This window comes from Mytilus galloprovincialis, chromosome 7 (assembly GCF_965363235.1).
Source record: "Mytilus galloprovincialis chromosome 7, xbMytGall1.hap1.1, whole genome shotgun sequence".
NCBI lineage: Eukaryota > Metazoa > Mollusca > Bivalvia > Mytilida > Mytilidae > Mytilus > Mytilus galloprovincialis.
Window position 1 is genome coordinate 41,529,017 of NC_134844.1, and position 22,697 is coordinate 41,551,713.

A 22,697-nucleotide genomic window follows, 5' to 3' on the forward strand; every position below is an offset into this window, starting at 1 on the left:
GGCCCGATTAATGTACAAAATGAATAAGAAACAAATAGAAACAAACGACAAACACTGCATTACCATCTCGTGACTTGAAACTGACACATACAGAATGTGGCCGGGTTCAACTTTTTTAAGGGCGCACCAACACTCCCCTAACCTGGGTATACCAGTGCAACAAGCTTTGTACCAAATCAACCGCTATCTTCATCATCTTCATTTTCATCAACCGTCACAAGACATGTTTTAATATTTCTACTCATTTCACTCATGGCCACATGTCTGCACATGAAAGGTTCTGCTCACAGCAAACACGTTATTTTCAGTTTTTCTTTACAAGTATAGACAAGGTATTGTAGGAAGTCCGAAGACATTTGTTCCTAAAAAAAATACCAGCTTCAAACCATCCCTATCAATTCATCCAAGATTTAACAGAGATCTAAAAGGGGGTTTAGGAAGGTGTGATGACATCCATATGCGTGTCTGTAAAGATGCTGAGGAAACATTATACGAGATGAACACACTATCTTGAATTCGCTCAATTTCATGGTTTGCAATACATTAGATAGCGTCGCACTTTACTTTAAGAAGCATAACGTCCATTGGCATTCAATGTTTCAACAAGGTGTTTGAACTAAACTCATGGTACATTTGTAAAGCCAATCCTAAATAAAAAAAAGAGTAAAACAAAATTGGCCACACACACGATTGACTTAACAATTTCTTAGCATTTACGCAATTTCTCTGGTGCCATTTCCTGAGAATAGTCTTGGCTGTATGCAGTTTCATCGAGTAACTATAAAATGAATTGCAATAAATACGAAGGCATTGACTGAATTGAAGAAGGAAGAGACAATTCATCCGAAGTTGGGTATTCTTCTTTAGAGTTTCGATGTCTTTTCTAAGTATACTTGCAGCGGAATGAAATAGCTGTCCGTTATGTGTGTCTATTACCGTTGACATTGAGATTTTGAGGTCAGTTTTCAATTGCCTATCAGCTGATATTGCATCTCAAATAGTTATTTTGCTACTATATTATGTTATATTTGCCTTGAACTTGCTGTTTGACAACTGAATTTCTATAGAAATCAATAAGTTTAGACCGCATGTTAAAAGTAGAATACTTTAAATTAGAGTAGATCTGTATTTATCAAGTAACGGTGTCACGAGGAATGACCATTAAATCGTTGTCAATAGCCAAAATAAAATTAGTAAAAGCAGTATCGTGATCTGAGATATCTGCTTCCACGGTTTTGGATTTTTTTGGGTCTTTTCTCGTTTATAGCAAATGATTTGTAATGCAACCAAAATGACAGAGTGCTTGAAGATTAAAAGATGGACGGAAAAACTATTTCAATTTTAACTTTGTCTGACACGGAAAAAACATTCTTCATACGCTCATCTGATTCAAACTTGCGTAGTTTTTTTGATATTTCTAAAATGTTTTGTTGCAACAAAATGTACAAGCGCTCCAGTTGAACGACTGCATTCTAGAACGCATAAAAATACTCGAAACTATGGGACAACAGTCCGATAATTGTATGTCGTCATTAAATATAAGATATGAAGCTTCCTCGCTCTAAAAGGGGGCACAAATATGTTAACTTGTGTAACTTTTGTAGCATGAACGATGGTAAACTGCCTGCACAGAGTTCTTCGAATTAACAGCTATCGCATGAAATCATAGGCACTTGTTTCTGTCAATATGGGGTTTGCTATCCATACCCGTACGGGTGATTTTTCGTACGGGTATGGGTAGTAAACCCATATTGACAGAAACAAGTGCCTTTTCATGAAACATGTTCACCTCATCCAATCTTTTATTCGATGCAGATACAAAAATCGACTTCCCTATATGGTTATATTGACTCAAAATTCCAGTCGAGTTTTTTTTTTTTTTTTGCATATCAAGCACCGCATAAAATTGAACGACTTTATTCTTTTCTTTTGGACTTATTGGAGCAAGTTGAAACGGACTTCACATATCACGGAATATTTACTGAAACTATCCGTCAATTATTTTGATTTTACAATAAGACTTTTCTGACAAAGTATATTTGATGTTTTGTAACAAAAAACATAGAATATAAACATATACAAACAAAGTATGTGGCATATATGAGCACTTTAATTGAAAATATGTGTATATAATAGCGAAAAAGGTAGTAATTCCATCTATCAGTTGAGAGCAAATTATTGACTAATACACAAAATGTGACGGAAGGCAAGTGATTAAGTTCCGTGTTGAAATTGAAGTTTTTAGTCCATTCTTTTTCCATTGATTTCTTAAGGTTTTTTTCATATTTTGGTTCCGAAAATTTTATCACTTATTAGTTTTATGAAATACTTTATGCTTAAAATACCATGGGATAATTTTTATTACTGCTATGATGAAGAAACCAAAGTTTGTGTCTGAATTTGCAATTAAAATTACCTTAATTTTAAACAGTCCAAACTTCGCAAATTTTATAGATTAGAAGAAAATAAAATACTAAATAGAATATTTTGACATATAAAAATGGCTTCAGAAAAAACTATTTCAATTAAATGTGAGAAAACATACACATTTTTTCAATTTGAAAAAGGGGGGTTGAAACTCTCCAATATACTACTAGTCATTAAAACGACTTTTTAGAAAAATGTGACCGTACGAAATTCTGACGACAGGGCAAAAACTAAAGAAGACATATTTGTCTTTAAGTTAAGACCATTTTTAGCCGTGTGTTATTTGGGGAGATTAAACTCGCGATCTAGACGACTTTTTACACTTCTGTCACCGCACTACTACTGACTTGTTCGAAAAAGACAATTATTATTACAGACTTTCAATATTTAATAATGAGACATTAAAGAGAACTGTTATGACTGCAAATGGGACACCAATCAACCAGAGACCAAAGGATGAAGGATGTAAACAACTATAGGACACTTTATGGCCTTCAACAATGAGCAAAACCCACACTGTACAGCAAACTGTAAAAAAAAACATACACTGAAAACAAAAAATTCAAACAAGAAAACTTTCATGATATTCAACAACAACTAGGAAGCAATGAATAACAGGATTCTGACTGTGTAAACAGTAACTACAGACTCAAGTCCTATATATATAGATTGAGGGCTCTGAGTCCCAAAATTTACGTACAGATCTTAAATCATGAACTTTGAAATAGCTGAAGTTAATTATATTTTGTCACAAAGTCCTTAAATCAGTTCACAGATATATATACAAGGAAACGAAGCTATTCTAAGTTAAGTAATAGTCTGGTATTTACTGTAGTAGAAAATTTATGTAAACAAGTTCACTTAGAAGACAAAAACATTGATATTAATCTCTTACAGTCAATTTATCTCTAGAGTCAAATTTCTGGATTTTATCACTTCCTTTTAACCAACAATAGAACCTTTATTCCAGCCGATTACAGACGAATATACAATATTAGGATTTCCATTTATAAGACGACTGAATCACCTTTATAATTCTGCATGGACAAATAACTTGATCCAATACTTGTTTATTTCATGTTATGGAATGGGTGTTATTTTCTGCTTGAGATCATATAGACTTCACATGACGCCTTCTTGGACATTTTGTTTTGTAATGCCTATACAGGAGGGACTTAAAAGATATGCATATTCTTCAGAACAAATGGCTGCTAGACTTAATCATCATTTGGTATATGTAATCATCCTAAATAGGTTCCAACATTTAAAGATTGGATGGCAAATACATGATAAGTCAAATAATCTTTAATGTGAATTTCTGTCATTGTCTGCATGATCAAAACAGTAACCAGATGCTCTGTAGGGTGCAGTTTTATACGACCGCAGAGTTAGAACCCTGAACAGTTGAGGCAAGTATGGACACAACATTCAAGCTTGATACAGCTCTGAATTTGGATTGTGATTAAATAGTTGAGGCAACATAGGTTTCTGACACAGAATGAATGTGGTCTAAAAACTTAAACTTAAAAACTTAAAAATTTTAAATTGGACATTTACCTATTATGGTCCAATATCCAAAATATAAATACATGGTTAGATTCAGCATATCAAAGAACCCCAAGAATTCAATTTTTGATGAAATCAAATAAAGTTCAATTTTGGACCCTTTAGACCTCAATGTAGACCAATTTGATAACCGGGCACAAATTTAAAAAATCTAAATACATGGTTAGATTCAGCATATATCCCATATATTCAATTTTTGTGAAAATCAAACAAAGTTTAATTTTGGACCCCGATTTGGACCAGCTTGAAAACTGGGCCTATAATCAAAAATGTAAATACATGTTTAAGATTCAGCATATCAAAGAACTCCAAGGATTAAATTTCTGTTGATATCAAACAAAGTTTAATTTTGGACCCCGATTTGGACCAACTTGAAAACTGGGCTCATAATCAAAAATCTAAGTACATGTTTTAAGATTCAGCATATCTAAGAACCCCAAGAATTCAATTTTTGTTGAAATCAAACAAAGTTTAATTTTGGACCCCGATTTGGACCAACTTGAAAACTGGGCCCATAATAAAAAATCTAAGTACATGTTTAGATTCAGCATATCAAAGAACCCCAAGAATTCATTTTTTGTTAAAATCAAACTAAGTTTATATAATTTTGAACCCTTTGGACCTTTATGTAGACCAATTTGAAAACGGGACCAAAAATTAAGAATCTACATACACAGCTAGATTCGGAATATCAAAGAACTCCAATTATTAAATTTTTGATGAAATCAAACAAAGTTTAATTTTGGACCCTTTGGGCTCCTAATTCCTAAACTGTGGGAACCAAAACTCCCAAAATCAATCCCAACCTTCCTTTTATGGTCATAAACCTTGTGTTTAAATTTCATAGATTTCTATTTACTTATACCAAAGTTATTGTGCAAAAACCAAGAAAAATGCTTATTTGGGCCCTTCTTTTGCCCTTTATTCCTAAACTGTTGGGACCAAAACTCCCAAAATCAATCCCAACCTTCCTTTTGTGGTCATAAACCTTGTGTTTAAATTTCATAGATTTCTATTTACTTAAACTAAGGTAATAGTGTGAAAACCAATGTGTCTTGGACGACGACGACAACGATGACGACAATGTCATACCAATATACGATTGCAAATTGTTTTTGCAGTCATATAAAAAAGAGGCAAAAGATGTCAATGGGACAATCAAAAGTCAAAGCAAAATAAACATTAATACCATGGTGAAAAACCAGATGCTCCACAGGGTACAGCTTTATACGACCGCAGAGGTTGAACCCTGAACGGTTGGGGCAAGTATGGACACAACATTCAAGCTGGATTCAGCTTTAAATTTGGATTGTGATTAAATAGTTGACACAGCATAGGTTTCTGACACAGAATGAATTTGGTCTAATGAACTTAAAATTTTTGCCTTTGAGCAATTCACTATGCTGTCGAATATTAATCCTCTCAAACAAATGTTTGAAGAAATTTTCTTTTTATTTATGAAATCGGAAATGAGAAAAATTGACCCCCCCCCCCCAATTTTTTTTTTCACATCCCCCTTTCCCTTTTTCCAAAACTGATCTCAATTCAAATTTCTAATGGAGTTTGCAACAATAACTACTCATTTAAATACGTCATAAAATATTACAATGTAAAAAAAGTGCTTGTTATCACTGAATGGTAAAGATTGTTTTAATTTATCAGTTGGTAGTAAAAGTGAATATACATTGTATATTGTATAAAACAATGATTTAAGTTGATTCAACTACTATTCTGGACAAAGAAAGATAACTCCAATTGAAAATTTCTTGTTATTGCGCAATATTGTGCAATTAGATATTTCTTGCTATTGCGCAATACTGTGCAATTGAAAATACTTGCTATTGCACAATACTGTGCAATTGAAGATTTCTTGCTATTGCGCAATACTGTGCAATTGAAGATTTCTTGCTATTGCTGAATACTGTGCTATTGAAAATTTCGTGCTATTGCACAATACTTAATATAATAATTTTGGATCCTGAATTGGACCAAATTGAAAACTGGGTCCATAATCAAAAATCTAAGTACATGTTTAAATTCAGCATATCAAAGAAGCCCAATAATTCAATTTTTGTTAAAATCGAACTAAGTTTAATTTTGGACCCTTTGGACCTTAATGTAGATCAATTTGCAAACGGGACCAAAAATTAAGAATCTACATACACAGTTAGATTTGGCATATCAAAGAACCCCATTTATTAAATTTTTGATGAAATCAAACAAAGTTTAATTTTGGACCCCGATTTGGACCAACTTGAAAACTGGGCCAAAAATCAAAAAATTAAGTACATTTTTAAATTCGGCATATTAAAGAACCCCAATTATTCAATTTTTGATGAAATCAAACAAAGTTTAATTTTGGACCCTTTGGGCCCTTATTCCTAAACTGTTGGGACCAAAACTCCCAAAAAATCCCAACCTTCCTTTTGTGGTCATAAACCTTGTGTTTAAATTTCATTGATTTCTATTTTTCTATTTACTTATACTAAAGTTATTGTGCAAAAAACCAAGAATTATGCTTATTTGGGCCCTTTTTTGGCCCCTAATTCCTAAACTGTTGGAACCAATACTCCCAGAAATCAATCCCAACCTTCCTTTTGTGGTTATAAACCTTGTGTCAAAATTTCATAGATTTGTATTTACTTAAACTAAAATTATAGTGCGAAAACCAAGAAAATGCTTATTTGGGCCCTTTTTGGCCCCTAATATCTAAAATGTTGGGACCAAAACTCCCAAAATCAATCCCAACCTTCCTTTTGTGGTCATAAACCTTGTGTTAAAATTTCATAGATTTCCATTCACTTTTACTAAAGTTAGAGTGCGAAAACTAAAAGTATTAGGACGACGACAAAGATGACGACGACGCTGAGGACGACGCCAACGTGATACCAATATACGACCAAAAAATTTTCAATTTTTGCGGTCCTATAAAAACCAACAAAACACAAACAAGAATCTACAAATAAATTTACAGAAAACTGAAGATCTAATAACACAAGCTCTGTCAAAAACTAGTTGTTAAGGAAACTGGGTAAGACCCTCATACTCCCCTTGTGGCAATGGTGTTCACAGTTGCTCATGGCAGGTTCTGTAATAAGTCACATGCATTCAGTGATGTCATAAAACCAAAATAACAAGGATGAGATTGTGGTTATCACAGTGCCAGGTGAATTGATATAACCAGTGCTGTGTTTCTGTTCATAATTTATTGCTACATTGCTGCCACTGACTATAAGGAAACTATTGAACAGTAAAATCTAAGTTCTTTCCAAAAGTTTAACTGAAACCATCATGATTTTGTTTTACTATTGTGGAATATCTTTGTCTCAGAATTATTACTATGCATATGTTCCAATGGTTTTGCTTACAATTCCTTCCTCTTTTTCTCACTTAACAAAATCACAAGTCACAACATGACATTTTTAATTTTGTCTCAAACGAAAACAAACGTATCATGTAAGGATGGGTATAACCAAAAACATTTTTTGTTTACTTTTGGGCCAACAGTGACGCGATTACCAGTACAACCGGAAGAAAAACATACCAATGATAAACTGAATAAATATATTGTTGCGAAAAAAGATTTTAAAGTGTCTTAAAATAACTAAAAACAAATTTTCTCTGATAAGCAATGACAGTCTAATTGAGATAAAAATAAGTTGATAATTGTCAATATCAGAAATGTGTTTAGATAAACCAAGATCGTACATGATGATATTAGCTGGTTTATTTTCGTAACAGATCCAAACTTGATTCCATCAAAATAACAATTTGTATCAAGACTAAATTTGTAGTGGTTTATTTTTGTGGACATCTTAGCAGTAAAGACTTAATCAGCCCAACTTAATCAAACATAAATGCTGCAATGTTTACATGAAATTGATTGGTAATTTGTACACCTTGTGGCTATTGCACTTGACATTAAGGATTCTACTGTTAATTGGTAGCAAATACACATTGACAGTGATGGAATAATTCTTTATCTGGTGCTTAATAACCTGTAGAAACACTAGCTCAGTACAAACACAGGCATTTGTCACTGAATTTCTTCTTTTTTTTCTACAGACACAAAGAATGAATGACTTCTTTTAATTCTTTCTTATAAAGAATAAAGAGTAGTCTTTGTAATGATTTCTATTATAACTAATATATCAAAGGGGCATAACTGGTTAAAAATATTGAATCAGAATTTATTTTCAAAAATGTCAAACACTGTCACATATATCTGATATAAACCTATGATATAATATATAAGTTTCATAAAATTCTGGCATATATATATGAGAGCACTTCAACGATTGCAAATCTCAATATGATTCATTTTTTCAAGGGGCATAACTCTTTTGAAAATAATAGATCAGCACTGATTTTTGAACTTTTCTGACATTGCTGATTTACTCCTATGATATAAGTTTCATAAAAATCTAATATAATAAGGAACCAGTGTAGAGGTAAGTCTATGAAATTTAGAGCTAGAGGCTTGCAACAGCTGTACGTATTTGCTAAGTATTTTAGGCAAATAATATACTCATTCTCTAATTGAAAATAATTCAAAAACTATACTACAAATTAAAGTAATAGAAAAACAAACTTTTCTTAATCAAAACATAACATTTTTTCGCATTTCATGGCCTTGGGCATTTGTTAAATCTGTGGTTTGGTTGTTGATCTCTTTAATACATCGATTCCCTATTTCCATGCTCTATTCTATAGTTATCATCTATTGGTCACTGCTGAGACCAAAATTAATGTGTAATTGGAAGTTTTACCCCTTGACCGTCCATATCTGATTTTTGTATCATCCTTATACAGATGTTTCAATTATGACATTGCCTGCTGAGACTAATAAAGTATATTTATACACATCATCTTCTAAACAATTCCAGTTTTATACTTGATGAACTGAACACAGACTATGTTAGGAATATTACCTTACTTTTACAAATAATGTCATAAATATATTAGTTATCATTAAATGACAACAAAATATAAAATATCTTGCAACAGATGTTCTGATGATAAATTTTGTACCAGCATGGAGATATCATACATTAAAATATAAAGTTAACAATTTTCAGATGACATTTTCATGAAAACAATGTTTGTCCAAAAATGAACTGAAATCACAATTAAAATATCGAACTCCGAGGAAAATTCAAAACAGAAAGTCACTTATCTAATGGCAAAATCAAAAGCTAAATCACATCAAAGAAATGGATATCAACTGTCATTATTATTATGATTCTTTTCAAAGCAGTCTTTTCTGAATAAATTTACAATAATCAGGAATGCCCATACCAAAAACATTGAAAGCTGAGCATGTCTTAAACTTAGTTACCTACAGGCCTAGAGATGGTGTAATCATAATCTGTAATTGATTACATTTTTACAAGTAATCGACAGTTACTACAATTAGTACCTAAATTAACACATAGAAGTGCTATATATGATCACAATTTGGTGCCTAAAAGAATAACCAAATCCATCAAAGTCAACTTATAGTATGAGAACTATTTCATTAAGTAAAATATTTTCTTAAAAGCAATGTCAATCAATAGTTACATGAATTCCAATATGATTGTAGGTGGTACATGTATTCATGTCAAAAACTTTAATCAGGAAGCTTAAATTCCTGAAAGTCAGTTTTCTTGTCACTTGATCAAATTTTTAGACAGGTAATTCGACATTATTTACTTCCATTTTTTTCAAAATATCCTTTCTAAACCTTAGTAATAATTAGAACATACTCCCCCAGCATAATAATTTACAAGTTAAATGGTGGTAAGGTTAAAGTTAATAATATTTACCTGTAAGGTGAAAGAACCAAACTATGGTCAATAGATGTCCGACATTCCATGTCAAATAGCATTGTAAAATGTCACAAACATAGACACACAAAAAAATTTCCTAATTCCTAAAATGCTAGTCCAATTTTTTGTAAATCCATAGTAGTTTTTTTTAATTGTCTAATCAAATATTGTGCAGTAGAATTAAAAACGTGTAACTTGTCAGATATGAATACAATATGTTATTGTTTTTTTTATCACTTAAAAATAATCAGTTGATACAGCTTTGAGTTTTCCATCCTAAAATATAGTACTGCAACATCACAGCAACTATAAAATAATTGTTCTCTTAAGTTGCTTTAACGTCTTATAAATATAGCTCTTCAACATATTCTAACGAGGATCTCACATTGGTGAAGTTCGGCTGCTCTTCAAATAAGTGATATTCACTAATTAAGAAACGATGCAAAACATATCCATAATTCGGGAACAAATAGTATAATTTTGCATTGATTTATTAATATATCAAGGCAATATTAAAACTGACAGAGTTTAGATCTTATTTCCATACTTTGATGTCCATTTCTGTAATTTAACACATATAACCTCCAGGCATTATCAAGTATTGAAACTAAATGTTCCGAACTTTGTTGTTTTGTATTTAACTCCATCAAGCAAAAAGTCAACACCAAAGGTGGTACACAAATTCTCTTTTTTTCACCTTATGCATCAAAAATATTCTCTGACATATGAAGATAAATTTAATTTCTTGGTTTTACTGGCATAACCTGTCACATCTAAAGACAGAATTGACAAATTAACACTATTTTTAATACCATATTTACACGCTTATAGGGTTTTCATGAGAGCAATTCCTGGTTGTATGAATGAATATAAATTCTTTTATAATTCTTTTATTATTTACAATCCATTAAGTCTTAAAAATATTTGTTTCTACTCTTCACAAATTTTTAATTAAACACATCTTCTGTTATTCTTTTTTGTATTATTAGTATTTTTCAAATATTTTTTTCTGGTATTTATCAGCTCTAAATTCAGAATCAGGATTTTTCTTCTACAAGATTTAACAGAAAGATGATATTAATTGTGCCCAAGACTTCAGAACTTTGATCATCTTCTTATTGTCTTTAAATAATCAAGCAGCATGCAAGAAATCGGAGAAGCTGTTATGAAAGTCTGTTGCACAAAAAAGCAACTACCAATATTCCAGAATAGTTGTTAATTTTCCAGATAATTTCCAACTGAAATTTTCTACCAATTATCTAATTAACATGGCTTTACGACTTAAAATTCCAATAGTGTACAAAACTCATTAATAGAGTTAATTTAAGCAATTAACTTTGAAATTCTGAAAATGAGCATCTTTCATTTTACTTTGATCCTAATGACGATTCCTGGATATTTCCTGCTCAAGTCCACTAAAACATCTGCCTGTGGTGCTACAGCCTTCTCTTATCAAGGCTACAATTATACAAATACAGAAGTTCTCCAACCTCCTGCTATCTATAATGATTAAGGCAATTTCCAAATTTGATTTGGTTAAAGGTGGCGTTGTCACAAAACACTAAATGTCCAATCTCTGGAATTGTGACATGATAAAAGGGAAATCTTGTCCATCAATAAATCCAATCTTCAACTGGTCAAGGTTACAAATAATGAAATACATGAAAAAATAAGCATCTCCACCAAAGCTGACTAATATTGAATTCTATCAGCTTGTCAGTATTAACTAATAATATAATCAGTAACCAAAGATTTTGATTGAGATTTATTGTAAAGTTTTACATAGAAAATATCTTATGCAACTCAACTTAAATGGTTGTGCAATAAACGTATAAGAAGTAAGCTTTAAGAGCATCATATAAGAATTTATAGTATTAACACTTCTAACTTCCTAAATTTATTTGGCATTAATGTAAGAAACTGATAACACAAACATGCTTTTAGATGCTTGTAAAATGGACAATTTTTTTTTATGCTTTTAGTAATGCATAAATGACCTTATTTATACACAAATCTTCTAAACCTTATTCTAATGACAACAACAACTTGTTTTGAAATGTTTTCATGGAATTTGACATTTTAACATGTTCAATATGACCATGACATTACTTGTCATTTACTGTGTTTGTTAATTTAAATTTTGCCTGCAGCATATTGAAAGCATATATATATCTCATAAATTTATATCAAATTAATTCCTTTCAAAATATTTTGACCCCAACTTTTGGAATCCCAAAATGATCATTGAATTATGAAGCCATAAATGAAAAGCCTATTAAGACACCGAATTCTGAAGCAGAATGAAAAGCCTCAGACACCCTAAAATCATAGTAACGAACACTTCTTATCAACATGTCTTAGTCTGGAAGATTGCTTAGACATCTGAAGCCTTTGTAATGAACTGCTTAATGGCAATGGGACAGTTCCTACAAGAATTTAAAAGGGACGCCTGGGAAGTCAGAACAATCTTGAACTACTGAGACAGGTCTGTGGATCTTCGACATTAATTAAAATTAAAACCCGTCCTTTTTAACATCAAATACATGGAACTACAGACTAAAATCAATGTCAGATACTGTGCAGACATCCCAGTTGTATATTTTACTCATTATTCCTTCACAAAGACTTTTTTAATGAAATTGAACTGAACTGAAATAGAATTAGATAGCTCCAGGAATTGTACATCTTTATTTCCAGAGTTAATAACCAGTCTTGTTTCTCAATGTCAAACCAAAAAAACTTAATTATCTTAAATTTAAAAGGATTTAAAGAAATTAAATGAATTCCAATACCTAGATATATTTAATCAAGATGTCATTGTTCTATTTTTTACATGCCAACATTGTTTTAAAAGGAGCTAACAAGATTAAACTGCAAAGATGAAATAATACGGAAAGTTTTCAAAATTTCTTTCAAGTTAATCTAATAAATATGTATTAATTAAACCATGAGCAGTTAATAAAAGCGACAGCAAACTAAGTTTTCTGAAGTAGCCATTGTTGAACGTAAGAGGGCGCAGCTTTAAGTACGAATGAAAGTAATGTTTGGAACGTAAGGCTTGTTTGACCTGCCATGTTCTGTGTCTATTTTACAATCTATCAAGGATCACAATTATCCTGAACAGTAAAAGTGAACATAGTCAATATCTAACTAATGATTAGTAAAAAATGATAAAAATTGAAAAAGCATTAATTAAGCTGAACAGTTCATAAGTCAATTTGCAATGAAGCAGGTTGCAACACAAAGTGCCATTTTCCAATCTATCAAGGAATATGCAAAAGTGGAAATTCTTAATGTTGAACTTGACCTCCATTTTGTGATCAGATGATATATTAAATTTGAAAATCATTGATAGAACAAACCTCGTAGAACAGTTCATAAGTTATTGCATGAAACATAAAATACCATTTCCCAATCTGTCAAGAACTATAACTCCGGTCCTGAACAGTAAATATAGTGAAAATCTTCAATATCAACCTTGACCTTCCTTTTAGTAACACGGTGGGTCACCATTTTTTTAATTTGAAAAGTATTGGTTGATCAGTTAATTTGTAATTGCACACAAACTGTTGCCAGCTGACTGCCAAACCATTTTAATGACCAGTTTGTTTTTTTCCAACTGAAAACCTTGTTTAACTGATGGTGACCCCAATTGAACTACCTAAATCATAAAACATAACCAAGTTTCATCAATGAGCTGCCTATAATGTGTCTTTTAGACATCCTAGAGGACACACCAACAAACTCCATTAAAATTGGTATAATTATTATTTCTACATGATTGCACTAATATTAACATCAGGTAAAAACAATCATCAAAACTTATTAATTAAACTTTTTCCAATATGAAAAAATAACATTTCAATGATTTTTTTTTTATATTATATAAAACAGTATCAAAGTCCAACGTCATCAATTTCACAGATTTCTAATAGTTCAGTCTTTGAAATTTGATCACACGCTCACATCAAAAGCTGATGAAAACAAGAGTAAAAACATGATTCCTACATTTACAACAATACTCCCACATTAAATCAAAACTTTGCTGATGAGACATTTTTTATTTGAATTTTAAATTGATCATTTTAAAATCATTACAATATTTTACCTGGGTATTATGTTGGTCTGCTGGGACTGTTTAGTAACCTAATTAAGTAGAAAATTTAATGCTCATATTTTAGCTTACAGGAAATTAACATCATTAATATAGAAATTTCTGGGAAATGGGATTTACATTATGAATAAGCTATAATCAATTTTTTTTTCAGGAATGGTTGGTTATTAAAAATGGTTCTACAATGTTTGATTTAAAATATAGTCTGCTTGAAAGAATAAAACCAAGAATACGGTTAAGTGTTAGAACTATTTGCTTATATTTTTATGACATTATGCAAGCACAATTATAATAGGTCAGATTTACATTCACACGGATTATAAGGGACCTATTTTGCTGTTGAGTTGATGAGCCTATGCAAACCCCTCTCCTAAGAAATTTGCACCCCTTCAAGAAACTCTAACAAAGGGGTCTGTTATGCATATTGCTTTCAGTTGCAGAATTATTGCTGAATCTGACATACAGATTGGTAAACTTCCTTTAATTTAAAGAAATTGTATCAAATAGAACATTAAATGACTTCTGACAACTAATTGACAAAAATACTTTTCTTAGAGGTATCTTATATGAAAATCAAAATTTTTATGTTGCTTTCAGATAATTTTATGTAAAAATAAAAGAAGAATGTGTCTAGTGGACATCAATGCCCCGCTCAAGCTATTGCTACTTTCCAAGTTAAAAAGGGACATAGCTCTAGAACAGTAAATTACTCACTACCCAAACTCAAACTCTGTTTGTGTATTGTGCTTTTTAGCATTAGGTATGAGTTTAATAAAAGTTGGATGAGACAAACTTACATAAAAATGCAGAAACTGAAAAAATTGCTATTTTCCAAGTTAAAAACTAGAATATCTCTAGAATGATAAGTGACTCAGTGACAATACCCAAATTTGAACACTGACGGTCAAGGGTAACTCTTAATGAACCTGTTGCCCACAGAAAAAGGGCATTAAAAAATAACTAAAGTTATTATAAATAGCTCAATTCTGAATTTTACTGGTCAATCAACTAAATGGATACCATTAAACCTTGGCATGTTTATTTTAAAACAATGATTAATTAAATATTTATCTGAATTGCCTTTAGCATAAACTAATCTATAATAATGTACAGTATTACAATTTTCATTTAAGATAGGATATCCCTAATAATGCTATCATAATGGTATTTTACTGCATACATGTCTTTGATTATACTTTGATATGCTTTCAATTTTTGATTAAAATATCTTAGGAATATTGCTATACAGCTATAAAAGTTATCAAAGTTGCATTTTACTGCATTTGTGTCTTTGATAAAACATACTTGTTGATGTGGAAATTTTATTTCACTGTTTCTAGTTTTATTGAATTTAATAAATGGCAGTAATCTATTTAACTTTTTCATAAGATTTATTTAATTTTTAACTTTTAGAATGTTTAATTGTTCAATTACATTTATAGAAGATGAAATAAAAGAAAATTGGCTCGTACAAAGATGGGCAGCATTCTGCTGTTTATGCTTTTAGAACTTTTATAGATATTTATGTTTAAGGATTGTAAAATTTTAAGTATATAAAGTTCCTTATACAAAATTCAAAACATTAATGAAATATTCTTAATCTCCCAATTCGTAAAACTCAACAGGAAATGTTTTACTAAGCAAACAATGCTGGAAGAATTTGTTTGCATTTTTTTTGTTGTATCTGAAAGTTAATACACAGTATTTGTATGATAATTAAGTCAGGTTTTAATAATAAGGAAATGTACAACTTATTTAACACTATTTATATTAGGTCTTATTCTTACCTTACATAATGGCTTAATTATTATTCAAATTCATTTATTATCAAGTCAAATTCAAACTTTCTCTTACCTACCAGTTAAAAAAATCTCAATTTCAAATTATGGATAAAGAAAAGAAATAAAAATTGAACTGACTCCTAGTAGTTTACAGTACATTGCTTCAAATTCAACGGAATCATAATTAAAGAAAGGATACAGTCATGTTATCAGAGAATCATCCTGTGACATCAGCTACAAAATATAGATGATAACACAATAACACCTAGCACACATCCAATCAAAAATAAGTCAATATCATATCATCCCATAGATACATCTGCATTGGAAATTATGTCCAGTCACAAAACAGTCATTCAATGTCATATTTAAATATTTTTTACACATAATAATTCAAAACTTCCTTTTTTTGTAACTTAAACAAGTAGAACTTTCATTTTCTATTTCGAGCTCATAGTTTAATCTTAACATCCATAAAACGGTCAACAAATTTTTAATTGTGATCGAAGATTGAACCAGAACAAAAAATCACTATTTGGAGTACTACAAGGTATATTTTTAGTAGGAAAAGTCAATCAATTATGTTGTACAAGTTTACAATCAATCTGTGTATTGATCTTAGATTAATCAACACAAGGTGTATCAGTTACAGATGTCCATTACCTATAAAAACCAAATTAGGCAAAGTCTTGAAGGATACTAACATTTGAGGAACCTATAATTAATCTTACTGACCACCAGTGATCTTGACCTGACCATCACATTAATTAAGTTTGATAGAAGGGGAAAATAGCCTACTTCAGTATTTATCTGAATAATAGAAGGCTTTGTATTTTGCAAAGCACTGTTTATTGCATTGGAATGGATACGCATAATGTGGTAAACAGTGAGACAGTAATCCAACAACATAAAAAATAAAACTTAAAAAGAGGTCAACATTCAGTTCCGGTGAATGCTTTTTAAAACCAAATCAAATAGTGTTCTTGGATCAATTCTTTACTTTTTAAAGCAATATTACATAAGCATTAATACTGAATGCTTACTTCTCTACTGCCATTGTCATAAACATGTTAAACATCCTTGTCACATTACAATAGACAGAGGCGGAATATTCAGAAGACAAATTCATTTACATGCAAAGCCTGCAGAATCAGACAGCCAAAGTTACGTTCTATAAGAGTTTTTCATATAAATATTCATAGTCCCCAATAAAATCACAGGTGTGTAAGGCAAGCTGTGGTGATTGGCATTGATTTATTGGAATCTTTAGTTAATCTGAATAGTTTTATTGTTTATAATTGTCTGAGTAGGGGGATATTGGTGTAACCATCAATCTTTATTAGACTCCTTTGAGATTTTTTTTATTGTTGCTTTCCAGCAGATTATTAGATCTGTTCTACTGCTTGAGAAATAATAATTATTTGCCTAATCTGTATTACAAATCCATATATAAGCCATTGGGAGTAAAAGAATTTGTATGACTTAATGGTCTTTAACCATATATGCTTCCTCTTCAGAAAATCTAATTCTACAAGAAACCTTAAAGGGGCACTAGCTACGAGATATATAAAAAATCTAAAGTATGATTTTTTTTGTTCAATCATTAATGAAAGTGAAAAAGTGAAATAATAATTTGCTTTTAGCAGTTAAAATGGTTCAAGTTTGTCAAATTAAGCTAATAAACATTGATAATGATTTATTCACTTGCAAGTGAATAATTCGACCTCATAAAATCCGTATTCATGTGAACTCCAATTTAACCCCATAGAAAGAGATAGAATAGAGTCTGTGTATGGTTATTTAAAGGAAAAGAATGTCAACATTGAAAGTGAAGACTTATTCGGTCCACAAAAAATCATTCTTATAAAGGTAACCAGATGCTCCGCAGGGCTCAGCTTTATACGACTGCAGAGGTTGAACCCTGAACGGTTGGGGCAAGTATGGACACAACATTCAAGCTGGATTCAGCTTTAAATTTGGATTGTGATTAAATAGTTGACACAGCATAGGTTTCTGACACAGAATGAATTTGGTCTAATGAACTTAAAATTTTTGTTTTGCCTTTGAGCAATTCACTATGCTGTTGAATATTAATCCTCTCAAAAAATTGTTTGAAGAAATTTTCTTTTTATTTATGAAATCTGAAATGAGAAAAATTGACCCCCCCCCCCAATTTTTTTTTTTCACATCCCCCTTTCCCTTATTCCAAAATTGATCTCATTTCAAATTTCTAATGGAGTTTACAACAATAACTACTCATTTAAATACATCATAAAATATTAAAATGTAAAAAAAGTGCTTGTTATCACTGAATGGTAAAGATTGTTTTAATTTATCAGTTGGTAGTAAAAGTGAAGAATATACATTGTATATTGTATAAAACAATGATTTAAGTTGATTCAACTACTATTCTGGACAAAGAAAGATAACTCCAATTGAAAATTTCTTGTTATTGCGCAATATTGTGCAATTAGATATTTCTTGCTATTGCGCAAAACTGTGCAATTGAAAATACTTGCTATTGCACAATACCGTGCAATTGAAGATTTCTTGCTATTGCGCAATACTGTGCAATTGAAGATTTCTTGCTATTGCTGAAAACTGTGCAATTGAAAATTTCTTGCTATTGCACAATACTTAATATAATAATTTTGGACCCCGATTTGGACCAACTTGAAAACTGGGCCAATAATCAAAAATCTAAGTTCATTTTTAGATTCAGCATATCAATGAACCCCAAAGATTCAATTTTTGTTAAAATCGAACTAAGTTTAATTTTGGACCCTTTGAACCTTAATGTAGACCAATTTGAAAACGGGACCAAAAATTAAGAATCTACATACACAGTTAGATTTGGCATATCTGTTGAAAGAACCCCATATTCAATTTTTGATGAAATCAAACAAAGTTTAATTTTGGACCCCGATTTGGACCCACTTGAAAACTGGGCCAAAAATCAAAAAATTAAGTACATTTTTAAATTCGGCATATTAAAGAACCCCAATTATTCAATTTTTGATGAAATCAAACAAAGTTTAATTTTGGACCCTTTGGGCCCTTATTCCTAAACTGTTGGGACCAAAACTCCCAAAATCAATCCCAACCTTCCTTTTATGGTCATAAACCTTGTGTTTAAATTTCATAGATTTCTATTTACTTATACTAAAGTTACGGTGCGAAAACCAAGAAAAATGCTTATTTGGGCCCTTTTTGGCCCCTAATTCCTAAACTGTTCCGACCTCAACTCCCAAAATCAATCCCAACCTTCCTTATGTGGTCATAAACCTTGTGTTTAAATTTCATTGATTTCTATTTTTCTATTTACTTAAACTAAAGTTATTGTGCGAAAAACCAAGAATTATGCTTATTTTGGCCCTTTTTTGGCCCCTAATTCCTAAACTGTTGGAACCAATACTCCCAAAATCAATCCCAACCTTCCTTTTGTGGTTATAAACCTTGTGTCAAAATTTCATAGATTTCTATTTACTTAAACTAAAGTTATATTGCGAAAACCAAGAAAATGCTTATTTGGGCCCTTTTTGGCCCCTAATTCCTAAAATTTTGGGACCAAAACTCCCAAAATCAATCCCAACCTTCCTTTTGTGGTCATAAACCTTGTGTTAAAATTTCATAGATTTCCATTCACTTTCACTAAAGTTAGAGTGCGAAAACTAAAAGTATTCGGACGACGACGACAACAACGACGACGCAGACGACGACGCCAACGTGATACCAATATACGACCAAAAAATTTTCAAATTTTGCGGTCGTATAAAAACGACAATAAACATAAATTTTTAATCTTTAATACAAAATTTAACAGACCTATGATAATACAATTGCACGAGTTGCTTTATCTATTTATATCTATGTTTATGTTTACATCTCTTATATGGTCATAGAAGGTCAACTCGATAGTCAATTAGATGGCATCTTGGCTAAAATTCACATGAAACGTAGCTACATCTTATTGAGACCATGTCTTGTAAATTGTTTATTTTATACTTTTGATAGTTTGGGAAGATGTTTTACATTGTTATAAATAAAATATGAGAATTTGAGTCAAATCGGTGAACATGAATTTGACAGCTAGTGCCCCTTTAATCTTTAGTTTTCTGTGTAGTGTTTTGTTGAATGTGTCTCTTTGACAGATTCCTAGGTGTTGTCTGTTTTAATTAGACAATTGGTTTTTAGGCAGATCAAGGGGAAAAACATGCTGATTATAAAGGGAATCACTGGAGCATGACTGTATCAGGAATCCTCTTATAGCAGTCAGTGGACCCCCTTATAAAAAGTTGTAGATCTGCCACTGACAAATGTAATCTAGGTGTTTTTACTAAAAATAAACAACTAGAAATTTATGAAATCTAAACCTACTCAGACAAAAAAAAAGCTGTTGAAATTCATGATGCAGTGTATGACCATCATGATCACCAAAAGAAAGTAGGGCTTATAAATACTTGATCTTGGTCACAAATGGCAAGTTTAGTATTTCACTTTTTGACTTCTGATTTTACTTTGAAGTCTGTTCATTATTAAACATAAATATTAACATGTTTCCAATCAAAATGTAGCCAATAAAACAATAATCTGTACATGTTTGCACTAGGAATGGACTATTTATACAAACTATGATAGTCTTTCTGTAAATCAACACTCTGATCTGATAAGCTAAATTTTCAAAGAAAAATATTACAAAACATTCCAAAAATTTTACAGATATAAAACTCTTCAAATCTGAACAAACTATTTTGCAAATGAAATGCAACCCTAAATAGAATCAATTTTTGTCATCTATTTACTTGTAGATCAAAGGATCAGGTTAATCAATTACCAGTACAGAAGAGAAATGAATCCAATTTCAACTTTCATATTTATTAAGTAATATGAATACAGATAAAAAATCAAGAATTAATCTAACAAAACTGATTTTATTCTCTTTTTTCTTTGAATGTCATAAAACGTTACGACAGCTCTTCAATAGAAAGTGCTTGGGAAATAGCATTTCTTTCATTTTGTTATCAATCATAGAATTTCTGTGGTATGAAAAAAAACCAGATGCTCCACAGGGCGCAGCTTTATACGACCGCAGAGGTTGAACCCTGAACGGTTGGGGCAAGTATGGACACAACATTCAAGCTGGATTCAGCTCTAAATTTGGATTGTGATTAAATAGTTGACACAGCATAGGTTTTGGACACAGAATGAATGTGGTCTAATGAACTTAAAATAATTTTTTTGTCTTTGAGCAATCACTATGCTGTTGAATATTAATCCTCTCAAAAAAATGTTTGAAGAATTTTCTTTTTATTTATGAAATCTGAAAGGAGAAAAATTTAACCCCCCCCCCACCATTATTTTTTCTCATCCCCCTTTCCCTTTTTTCAAAACTGATCTCAATTCAAATTTCTAATGGAGTTTGCAACAATAACTACTCATTTAAATACATAATAAAATATTAAAATGTAACAAAAAGTGCTTGTTATCACTGAATGGTAAAGATTGTTTTAATTTATCAGTTGGTAGTAAAAGTGAATATACATTGTGTATTGTATAAAACAATGATTTAAGTTGATTCAACTACTATTCTGGACAAAGAAAGATAACTCCAATCAATTGAAAATTTCTTGCTATTGCACAATATTGTGCAATTAGATATTTCTTGCTATTGCGCAATACTGTGCAATTGAAAATTTCTTGTTATTGCACAATACTGTGCAATTGAAGATTTCTTGCTATTGCTGAATACTGTGCAATTGAAAATTTCTTGCTATTGCACAATACTTAATATAATAATTTTGGATCCTGATTTGAACCAACTCGAAAACTGGGCCCATAATCAAAAATCTAAGTACATGATTAAATTCAGCATATCAAAAAAGCCAAAGAATTCAATTTTTATTAAAATCAAACTTAGTTTAATATTTTGGACCCTTTGGTATTTAATGTAGACAAATTTGAAAATGGGACTAAAAATTAAGAATCTATACATACACAGTTAGATTTGGCATATCAAAGAACCCCAATTATTCAATTTTTAATGAAATCAAACAAAGTTTAATTTTGGACCCTGATTTGGACCAACTTGAAAACTGGGCCAATAATAAAAAATCTAAGTACATTTTTAGATTCAGCATATCAAAGAACCCCAAGGATTTAATTTTTTTTTAAAATCAAACTAAGTTTAATTTTGGACCCTTTGGACCTTAATGTAGACCAATTTGAAAACGGGACCAAAAATTAAGAATCTACATATATACAGTTAGATTCGGTATATATTCAATTTTTGATGAAATCAAACAAAGTTTAATTTTGGACCCTTTGTGCCCCTAATTCCTAAACTGTCGAGACCAAAACTCCCAAAATCAATCCCAACCTTCCTTTTATGGTCATAAACCTTGTGTTTAAATTTCATAGATTTCTATTCACTTATACTACAGTTTAATATGGTGCGAAAACCAAGAAAAATGCTTATTTGGGCCCCTTTTTGGTCCCTAATTCCTAAACTGCTGGGACCAAACCTCTCAAAATCAATCCCAACCTTCCTTTGGTGTTCATAAACCTTTTGTTTAAATTGCATAGATTTCTATTTACTTATACTAAAGTTATTGTGCGAAAACCAAGAAAAAGGCTTATTTGGGCCCTTTTTTGGCCCCTAATTCCTAAACTGTTGGAACCAAAACTCCCAAAATCAATCCCAACCTTCCTTTTGTGGTCATAAACCTTGTGTTTAAATTTCATAGATTTCGATTTACTTAAACCATGTAAACTAAAGTTAAAGTGCGAAAACCAATGTGTCTTCGGACGACGACAACAACGACGACGCCAACATCATACCAATATACGAGTCGTATGAAAATATGCATAATTTTTCACAGCATCAAAAAATATTTTTTTGCCTTAAAACTAGACCATTGATCACACAGCCTTCAGTTTGACAGCTATGAGTTCAATACACCAGCTTAATAAGGTTAGCTGGACAATCAGAAGACTTACAAT

General features: G+C 31.1%; 1 protein-coding gene across 2 annotated transcripts in view; it reads right to left on the reverse strand.

Annotated features, from left to right (window-relative positions):
- The window catches only part of LOC143083012 (ligand of Numb protein X 2-like), a 75,855-nt gene that overhangs the window by 42,908 nt on the left and 10,250 nt on the right, over window positions 1-22,697 (reverse strand). The window contains exon 1 of one of the 2 annotated variants that reach the window (XM_076259121.1): window positions 9,801-10,656. The exons of the other annotated variant lie outside the window; for it this stretch is intronic. Within the exon in view, the coding sequence (XP_076115236.1) occupies window positions 9,801-9,862 (62 nt within the window). The 5' untranslated portion in view covers window positions 9,863-10,656. Of the gene's footprint in view, window positions 1-9,800; window positions 10,657-22,697 lie in introns of those variants that run through there. 2 annotated transcript variants of the gene reach the window in all.